At 41.6% G+C, this 10193-nt stretch overlaps 1 protein-coding gene across 16 annotated transcripts in view; it reads left to right on the top strand.

Moving 5' to 3' along the window:
• The first annotated feature begins 2905 nt into the window (after positions 1–2905).
• Positions 2906–10193, top strand: part of ryr1b (ryanodine receptor 1b (skeletal)) — a 106858-nt gene continuing 99570 nt past the window's right edge. For 11 of the 16 annotated variants that reach the window (XM_074640199.1, XM_074640193.1, XM_074640201.1 and 8 more), the window contains exon 1: positions 5555–5903. In XM_074640199.1, coding sequence (XP_074496300.1) covers positions 5856–5903 — 48 coding nt within the window. In that variant the 5' untranslated portion in view covers positions 5555–5855. Of the gene's footprint in view, positions 3045–5554; positions 5904–10193 lie in introns of those variants that run through there. The other 5 variants (XM_074640203.1, XM_074640202.1, XM_074640187.1 and 2 more) reach the window with 2 other exon arrangements.

Genomic DNA, 10193 nt, shown 5'->3' with positions numbered 1-10193 from the left:
TTTTTCCTTTTCTTCTTTTTTTTTTTTTTTTTTTAAACTCCCTCTGTCATTTCTCAGGGTGGCAAGTGATTACACAGGGAGGTAGTGTTTGTGCTTGTGAATGTGGCCGTGCAGCTGGACAGGGAGACTCAAAGGCATCCTTGTTTTAACATACCAAGAGGAAGAGGCGACCAAACAGGGGACATTAATGTCCCCAAGTGTGCAGAGGTGGCTTCTTTGCTGCAGGAAGCTGACTGGCTGGCAGAGAGAGTGGGTGATATGGCATTCAAAAGCAGGGAGAGATGCACCAAGCAGGAATCCTGCAGTCGATGCACGCCAAGTCTGAAAACACCTAGAAATGCATTTGGATTTGCATTAGAAAGCAGATCATTGAAGAACTCAAAAACAGGGAACATGGAAATGACATAGAGGAAAAAAAGTGTATAATGCTATTTCCTGGCAATGTGGTAATCTTACTGTAATATTAAGCAATAGTTCTGTAAAACAGGAAGAGTTGCAATCAACTCAGCTGATGAATCTATAAAGACATTTGACACATGCTGAAAAAAAAGAAAGGCTAATGGCCCATGAAGACATTGGAGTAGAAGCGCTGCTGGTAATCACATACAGGTGCTCTTTGGATCCTTCAGGTGTATTGGGCTCATTCTTGTGAAGGGCTCATTGCATGGGTGGAAAAAAGTACAAAATGCAAGTCTCCTTCAGAAATAATCCAAGGCACACTGTAGTGTTTGAACAAAATTAAAATGCCTTTATTTTACATGGCAATAATTGTTTAAAATGACCAACGCTTTGCGACCAACATAGATCTTCATCAGGGTCACTGTGAGCATTCAGCAGTAGCTTGCACACCTATATTGTGTTACACTAATCAGTAGAGTGGGAGGCTGGTTCTCCATCAATAAGCAAGCATATTGCTGGAAAAACAAGGAAATGACACATCATCAATAGGGAGGAGAAAGAGAAGAAAAAAGGGAAATGGGCCACATTTCTTTTAATTATAATTCAACATCACAATGTACATTTTAGCTTCTGCATTTCTCCTGTGAGTCTTTTCACATATGTGATGTTAAAGCTTTTATTTTGGTAATTATTTCAAAAGCGGAAGTCTCTACTCCGTTATTGACGTAGCTACATTACCGGTAACGAAGAGTAAAAGTAACGGTAACTCACGGGGCTCACAGGTGACAGGAAGACGTCATGAGAGAGTTGAACGTATAAACTAGCGTACTTCATGTATTTGTAAAGAATTTGACTTGTTTAGTTTTGTGATAAGTTCGTTAACTTTGTGTCGTTGTTAGCATATAACGCTAATGGTTCAGGTTGCTATGGTAGCTAAGTGGTAACTAACGTTAGCTAGCGCAACGTTAGCGCAGCGTTAGCGTTGCGTTAGCGCAACGTTAGCGCAGCGTTAGCGCTGCGTTAGCGCTGCGTTAGGGTCTTTCGGATATATCATTTATTTTCCTCCTTTGTTTTAATTAAACTTTAAGGAAGCAGCACAATAAACCGCAATAGACAGTCACCGGAGAGACTACCTGATCTACCTGCTATGTGGTTAAAGCTATTATTGGTTATCTTGGAGTCTAGTGATGTGTTGGTCATGAACGAGCTGTCTCTTTGAGCCGGCTCGTTTAAGTGAACGATAATGGTACGTGTCCACAGGGGCGTTTTTTATCGCGAGGGGACGCTTCCCAACATTGGACGCTTGGTGGGCTGTCACTAGACACAAGGCTGTCCCCACCTGATTGGACGAACGCTTTCCCTACGTGGGTTGCTGCTCCCAGCTTTCAAACCGGAAAAACAGTATGGAGGCTCGTTTGGAAACTTTCTTCTCTTATTTCACGAAAATAGTTCACCGAAATGTGTTTCTGAAAACATTTGAGGCGAGAAGTAAGCCATGCAGTTGCTGAATCTGTCTTTATTTTGGATCGACAACGTTTATTTCAAAAGATTCTCGGGAGTTTCGAGAGGCGGCGAGTCGCGTCGGACGCCCGTGATTTACATAAAGTAGACGAGCCCTCAACTTTATGCAAATGAGGAGCGTGCGTTGCGATGCTCCATTTCTCGAATCGCGACACCACGCTACCAGAATGCGTTTGCGCGGCTGCTTACATAGACAATGAATGGGGAGTGTGGAAAGCAGGGAGCCTGTGGACACGTACGATAAGAGCCGGCTCCCGTCTGAGAACAGTTTTTTTTCTTTTTCTTTAATTAATTTAAGGCAGAATGATAGGACGATATTCTCCGTGCCACGGGCACTCCATGCACTGACTGTGACTGAATGTTGTGTTAATGACGTCCGTGCCACCAATCGGGATGACAGACAAGGGTCATACCATCAAACAGGGAGGGGCGGGGGTTCGCGGCGCGCTGACTGTCTACAGGTACAGAGAAGGAGGGAGAGGAGGAGAGAAAGAGAGAGAGGAGTGCGGTGCGCGAATAGCAGACAAGATGAGTGACAGTCGGAAACGAAGCAGCATGTAAAATGATGGTATTCTGTAAATTATAAGGTTTAGTATAATTATATTTAATAATTAAGTGATATATGTGCACACATACTAATCATAGGTCAAAACAGGGATACATTTGGCTGAACTATAAAAGGCAGAAGTGGTAAAATGAAGAGCCTTTTGGGAGTCGAAAGAGCCGGCTCTTTTTGGGGAGCTGAGCCAAATTAAATGGCTCACTAAAAAGAGCCGGAATTCCCATCACTAGAGTTCAGTCCTCGGTGTGATGTCGCCTCCTTCAGGCGCTGCGCCGCAGCTGCAGGTAAACGGAGGCAGATTCGTGAGTTGGCAAAAAAAAGAAAAACAGGCAACAGCAGGTCAGTTCTGAATCAGGACTCACCCTCCCAGCATTCACGTTAGTTCTGGTTCAGTGGCGTATAAACCCCCTCTCCTCCTTTCAGCTCTACCCGTCGGACGGAGTTGTTGTATCTGCGAGCAGCAACGTCCCAACACATCTTCATCCTTCTGCCAGCTGCTGCTGCAGCGGGAGATGGGCGAGCAGGAGAGCATGCTGGAGGATGCCAGATGGAGACTGAAGAGGTAAGGATGTGTAGAGAGGATGCTCACCGTTTCAGTGTGATGCCGCTCAGACTTCCAGTTTTCCTGTCTGGTGCATTTATCCCTGCTGCCTGATATATAACCAAGAGGGGTGTGCCACTGACACTCATGCATTTATCCAGTGTTTCCCTCAGGGCTGCAGGCTGCCCAGACAGAGCTGTTGATGTTGAGAGAAGATAGCATTTAATGGCCTTTTGTAGTCTGCAACGATTATTTTCAGGTGTCTGATCATGATCTATTTGCAATTTTGTGTTAAGGTGTGATAGATCTTTTCAGAGCTCAGGGGGATTTTATTCAGGCTGTAAGGAGACTAACAGGGAAGCTGAATGGACAGACACCTTTTAATTTATTCAGTTAAATGAAATTGGATGTTTGGTCTCTAAAATAAGAAAAATACTAAAAATGCCCAGCATAATCTCCTTTGCCCAAGGTGACATCTTCAAATTGCTTTTATGTCTGACCATCAGTCAGTCATAACAGCAGCGAATCCCCACATCCCAGAAGCTCTAAACCAGCAGAACCAGCAAATGTTTTTTGTTTTTTTTACATTTTTGCTTAAAACACAATCAGTTATTAATAGTGAAATACATTTTCTGCTGATTAGTCACTGTTCATACCCCCCAACCCCCTCCAAAAAAGGATGGAGGGAAGAATCACACTGCTGACATTGATACATTAAAATATAAAATAATACTTTAGGTTAATTTCCTTATGGTGAAATGTCTCAACTTAATGACCTTTTGGGATTCATGCCCAGTCATTCAGACACAGGACAGGTTCATCCCTTTTAAATCACTGCAAAGGGTTTTTGTTGCATGACCACAGTGGCAGCACAGAATTGTCTGGGGGCTGTTGACAGCAATATTGCTACAGATAATTGAGCAGGATGTTAAAAAACAATATGGTAGTAATTACTAATTACTGTCCTTAGTGCAGCTAAGACCTTTGCTACTTTAACACTGAAGCATAAAATCTGAAATTGTGTTGTGAAGGAACACAGAGCTAATTAAAAGCCTGATGTGATGTCAGAGCGTCTCCTCCTGTTATTGATTAGACTGTAAGAAAGCATCACTAGTATCACTGCACTGAATGTGCCAAGCTGTAGGAGAAACACAATGAATGATAACTGTAACCTAAACTGAAATTATCATTTGTCGAATTGCTTATAATCAATAGGGAATTAATGGACAACAATTTTTTCATTTTAAATTGACCAAGTTTTAGGTCCAAGCAGAAAAGTCAAACATTCACTGGTTCCTGCTTCTAATGTAAAGTCTGCAGCTTTTCTCTGCATCGTATCATTGTTAAATATTTGGGTTTTTATGTCGTTCAGACAACATAAACAATCTGAAGACTTACCTTAGGGCTGTGAAAACATGAGATCTTAGACATTTATCATATTTTATAAAGTGTAAGATAGAAGCGATGGAGTCATGAACACATTGATACTTGACAGATTCCTGTATTTATGTTTTGTGTCACAAGTTTAAAGTGAGTTTAAAGTGCCGCTGTGTTGGAAAAGTGAGTATTTCCATGCACTGACTAATCTGAATTTTACAGCATAAGCATCTGAACCTGATTTTAGTCACTATCACTCAAATCTGATCGAACCACGTCCACACAGCCCTGATCAAGCAGATTACCAGATTTTGAGTTTTTTAACTAAGGAAGTTTTTGTGTCCAACTTTATCTTTGATTGTTGTATATAATGTCACAAATATTGAAATATTCGAACCCAAGTTTTCAGGAATTTGTACTCTTCAATTTTTCATATCAAGTTTAGTTCAACAATAGATTAATTAATAATAGTAACATAAAATAAGTCCTATCTATAGACTGTATAAGAAGTGAATGTAGTCACCGTGACGTCACCCATTGGTTTGAACCCTGGAGTTTGGCATCTTGTTTTTTTGCAACCAGAAATGACACTAGAGGGTGGAGCTAAGTACAACCGAACGCTGAAGAAGACATTTTCATGAATCTGTCCTGCATTACTCCTTCAGAGACCAAGATAAACTGTGAAGACACATCATAACATTACACTGATACACCCTCATCAGCTGACTGTCAGCTGATACAGTTGTCTGAATTTTCCAAATATCTCCCTTTGGGTGCAGAGCAGCTAATGTACAGTAGCATTAATGCACTCATGCACCTCATTCTGAAGGCATTTTTGTACAGTGCATCTATTCACTTTGAAGAGTCAAGGTGTGTGTGTGTATGCATCTGTTCTAACTACACACTCCCCAAAGGCTAGTCCTCACCCCCCTTTCTTTTTATAGCCTCAGACACGGGGAGGGAGGGGAGGGATGTGTGTGTGTGTGTTGGAGGGGGTCAGCCTGTGTGAGGGAGTGGCCCACTTCTACAAACATGGTGGCACGGTGGGATGGGTGCCGTGTAAATGTGTAACAAGGTGCCTGCCCCTCCCTCCCTCTCTCCCTCCCTCCCTCCGTCCCTCCCTCTCTCATCTGTGGTTGGGGGATGCAAGGCGAGAGAAGAGAGGAGCCGGAGAGAGCCTCGCCTCCCGTCACTCTCTCTCACAACACCGTGAGAGCCACAGGACTCATGCTGTCCTCCAGCACACCCACACACACTAGCACTGAGAGCGAAAGACACTGAGAGTGTGTGTGAGAGAGAGAGAGAGAGAAAGAGGGGTACAGCAACGAGAAAGGTGCAACGTGGAGAGCGGGAGGGAGGGACGTAGCAAAGGAGATAAAAAGAAAAAAATCAAAATCCTGAACAGAAGGATTTTCTCTTTTCTCCCGAGGAGCTGCGAATAACCCTCGGCGAAGGATGGCAGAAGGGGGAGAGGGAGAGGAGGAGATCCAGTTCCTGCGAACGGTGAGTCCTGCTCACTTTCCTTTTTTGGGAACCTGCACTGGCGGAGATGAGGAGTTATGAGAACAGCGAGGGAGGAAATTAGATTCGTTTTTACTGAAGAGAAGCAATTAATCTAAACGCTACGTGATTCAACTCCTGATCAAAAATGGACTCATGATCTTCAAGCATCAACTTCATAGCTCCTTTGGTTTCACCCTTTCTTCACTTGTGTCACATTTGCTTTTCTGGCATTGGATATTTAAGGTCTAATCTGTAGTTGCAGTTCTCTGAGCCAAGACCTGCTTCTCTATATAGTTGACTATTTTTGCGGTGCCCTGAATGTGCCATGACCCGCTTATTAGTTGCTCTCTTTAAACTTGATAATTGATTCCTTTAATCTCGTGTGAAATCTAACCCACATTACGTGATCATATTAGATCTTTTCAGAATGCACTGCTCATTGTCTCGCCTAATCTCCTCTATATTACATCAAGAATATCCTGTGTTTAAGAATAGGTGGGTAACAGTGTAAGTGTAAGCATATGTGTGTGTGTGTGTGTGTGTGAGCCCAGATAGATAGACAGGGGCTGGTGCATCTGTTAGCATCGTTATCTATTTTTATCTGAGGAAAGTAGAGCCTGTCAGTGTGGGGCGAGGAGGCAGAGCAACAAGCTACCCAGAGCCTGGAGGGGACAGCTGGCCAAAGGCTGCATGTCTTCCTTGGAGAAGCCAACACACAGTCACAGTGGAGGTATCCACTTCACAGTGTCGCACTCAATGGGGGGGGGGGACCCATAAAAATGACCTAAAACAGCTGAGTTGGTGAAATGGGTTTCCAGAGCTAGAGATAAATACTGTAAGCATGCAGTATCTGAGATAAATACTAAATTAAAGTGGTTTGAATATATTATTTTTCATTGAATCCGTTTGTTTCCATGCACCTGAACCTTTAATCTACCACCCTTTAAACCTAAAAAAAGGTAATTAGGATGACATTTTTTTTAATGTTGAGTAGTAATCACCTAGAAGAGCATAGGTTACTGCACAAGTTAGTATTTCCATCTAGAGCTCAACAATATGTTTGAAATCAGTATCAAAAGAATAGCAGTATATTATTTAAATATAATAATTAAGATTTGTATTCATTCATCAGACAAAACTCTTCAAGTTGTTTTTTAATGACAATTTGCTTGGAATAATTAATTTAGACAAAACATTTTATTAATGTTTTTACCAATAACATGATACAATTCCAATGAAAGCCAATAAAGCAATAATACTGTTTCTATTATGTGAGGAACATCCAGGGGACTCGTCTCCGCTCACATAGTTTGTCTTTGAGAGGAAGAGCATCAACGGAACCTCCACAGTGGAATGTATTTCTGTTAAAGTGGAGCTCTACTTTACCACTACAGTCGCTGCAACGTTTCCCTCACTGCCACTTGAATCTAGTTAGCTGTGAAATAATAATAGTTCAAGTACAAAAGAGCCCAGACAGCGGCATGCAGAAAGACCCACAAGCAAATTATACTGATGGACGGGATTCCTGTCGAGCCTGTAGAGTCCACTCACAATATCCACAAGACGGCATTACAGAGCAACACAGCTGTCGATTCTATTACAAAACTATTTTCTCCTCTTTAGAAACTGGGAGATGAATTGTGAGACACTTTAGGCCGAACGCTTTGAATGCCTTCAGTGGGTTTGTCCTTTGTTTGGTTCAAGAGGCCCAGTTAGGATGAAACTATTAGACACCAACACTTCAAAAGGAAAAAACAATGCAGCTCTATTGTAAATTATTGATGTGTTGTGTACTTCAATGGGTTTCTCTTTGACACTAACACCGTCGGGGTCAGGGGTTTAATCCCCGGCGGTGCTTGTGGTGCTGTGAGATTGAAACATCCACCAAATGGTTTGTGCTATCAGTCTTTTAATTAGAGGCCAGCGATGGGAGGCATTGTGTGAGTCAGCTGTTTCTCTCTGCTGGGGCTTTTCCCTGGGTTATAATGGAGGTGGGAGGTGTGATGAGTGGAGTGGAATAGGAGCATGGAGGAGTTCTTGCCTCTCCTGGACCAGCTGGGGCAGCAGACTGTAGTCATATATTCACCTGATATAATCCTTTCACAGTTACATAACCTGCCATGGAAGGTTCACAGCCTGTGTGTCACCAAGGCTCGCTTTTCAGCAGGGGTTTAGCTAGAAGTCATCATCCTATAACAATTTAATGAAATCTTTAAAAAAATTAACAGAAGAGCCATTTCATCACACCATGGTGTCAAGTTTAGGATAACAAACTTGTGATAAAAAAGCTCAAAATGGACCCTAGATGAGATTTATACCAACAAAATATATTCAAAAAAAAAAATTGTGTTCCAAAAAAGTCCTTTGTTTTCCCAAAGAATAGTCTTTGTGAGCTTAAAGCTAGGCACATGTTAGCACATTCTAACTGTGTATTGATAACTACAGCTAGCCTGCTGGTCTTTCAGAGTCCTGGGCAATGAGAAAAAATAATATTTAAGATGTTTTTACTAGGACTTTCAATTGAAATAAAATATTTAATTGCGATTAATCACATGATTTTCCATAGTTAATCGCAAATTAATCACATATTTTTTATCTGCTTAAAATGTACCTTAAAGGGAGATTTTGCAAGTATTTAATACTCTTATCAACATTGGAGTGGGCAAATATGCTGCTTTATGCAAATGTATGTATATATTTATTACTGTAAATCAATTAACAACACAAAATAATGACCGATATTGTCCAGAAACCCTCACAGGTACTGCATTTAGCATTAAAAATATGCTCGAATCATTACATGGCAAACTGCAGCCCAACAGGCAACAACAGCTGTCAGTGTTGTTGCCTTTTTCATTTTCATTCACATATCTAATGATGTGTGAATGAACACATTTTCATTCACATATCTAAAGGTCAGAGGTCAAAGGACCCCTCTGAAAATGGCTATGCCAGTTTAAAATGTAGTGTAAGTTTGGAGTGTTATTTAGCCTCCTTCGTGACAAGCTATTATGACATACCACTGGATTCCTTAGGATTTCTAGTTTCATATGATGCCAGCATACCATACAAAACATGCTTCCTAGTTGGCAAAGTATGGGGTTTCACTGTGACGGGCAGCTTTTCTGCTTGCACAAGTGTAGAGTTATCTGTGAAAGGTATAATCTTACTAAAGCTGCGTCTAAATCTTTGAACAATGGCCTTTGCATGAAATAAGACCAAGCAGTGAAGGGTGAACGTTGTGGAAACCGCTAAAAAAATGTATGTGCTTTACAGAAATTCACTAGGGACTCAAATCAGATATGCAATCTTGAGGTTTTTCAGGTTAAGTTAACTTCTGTTCCATTGTAATGTACTTTACCTCACCGCCAGTTGCTCTTTATTATTTGCTCTCTTGTATCCTGATTGTACAAGGTTTATCTTGTCATGCTTATGAGCTAAGTAATCAATAATAAGACATATTTTCTCTACAGTATTTTAGTATTCAGGCTTGTCCTCCTCCCCACTCGAAGGAATTGTGAGCATGTAGGTGTTCTTACAGATTGAGAAACCTGTTGTTGTGTCTATTTGAGGAAGGAGCTGAAAAAAAAGTACGATAGCAGTGTAATTCTGTCAGTACTTTATCCTTTTCTCTGGTACTCTACTTGTTTTTCATGCCTGCTGGGAATCTTCCAAATCAGATGAAAAGCTGTGAGGGTGGGAGTTTGGGAGTAAGGCAATGCTTTTAGTGTTTTTTTCCCCCATGTTTTTTGTTTTGTTTAAGAGAAGAAAGGAAGAGGAGATTAGATCCTCTAAATGCTGATTCCTGTTCCGTGTGACAGATGGGGGGGGGAATGTTATCCGTTTTGGGCTCCTTCAGCACATCTCCAGTGATCGTTTTCACATCACAAAAGACCACACACAGATTACTCAGCAGTGCTGCTCTATTCTATTCTGGGTTTTATTGTGTTATTCTAATATGGCCCAGGGCTGTGACTCATACAGTGCTGAGTGTGAATAGTTGTACAGTCTACACACTAGCTGGCGGGGCTTAGCCATGGCACCTGCTGTATACAGTAGCAGGTTACTTACATTCTCCTTCCTCTCAAACAAAGTGGATGTTGAACTATATGGTATTCAACCTCCTCCCTAAATAAAAACTCCCTGCAAGCACTTGAGCCCCCACATTAGCTGTCAAGAGATCAGCTTAGCTTGCAATAGCCAGCAATCTTTCCTTTTCTCTTTAGAAAAAGCCCATAGAGAAACCTGCTAAAATGTCTCACTGTGCTATAAACACACAAGAGTCTACAT

Source organism: Sebastes fasciatus, chromosome 7 (genome assembly GCF_043250625.1).
Source record: "Sebastes fasciatus isolate fSebFas1 chromosome 7, fSebFas1.pri, whole genome shotgun sequence".
Taxonomy (NCBI): domain Eukaryota; kingdom Metazoa; phylum Chordata; class Actinopteri; order Perciformes; family Sebastidae; genus Sebastes; species Sebastes fasciatus.
The sequence above is the reverse complement of the archived record's forward strand: the minus strand, read 5'-3'. Positions and strand labels throughout refer to the sequence as shown.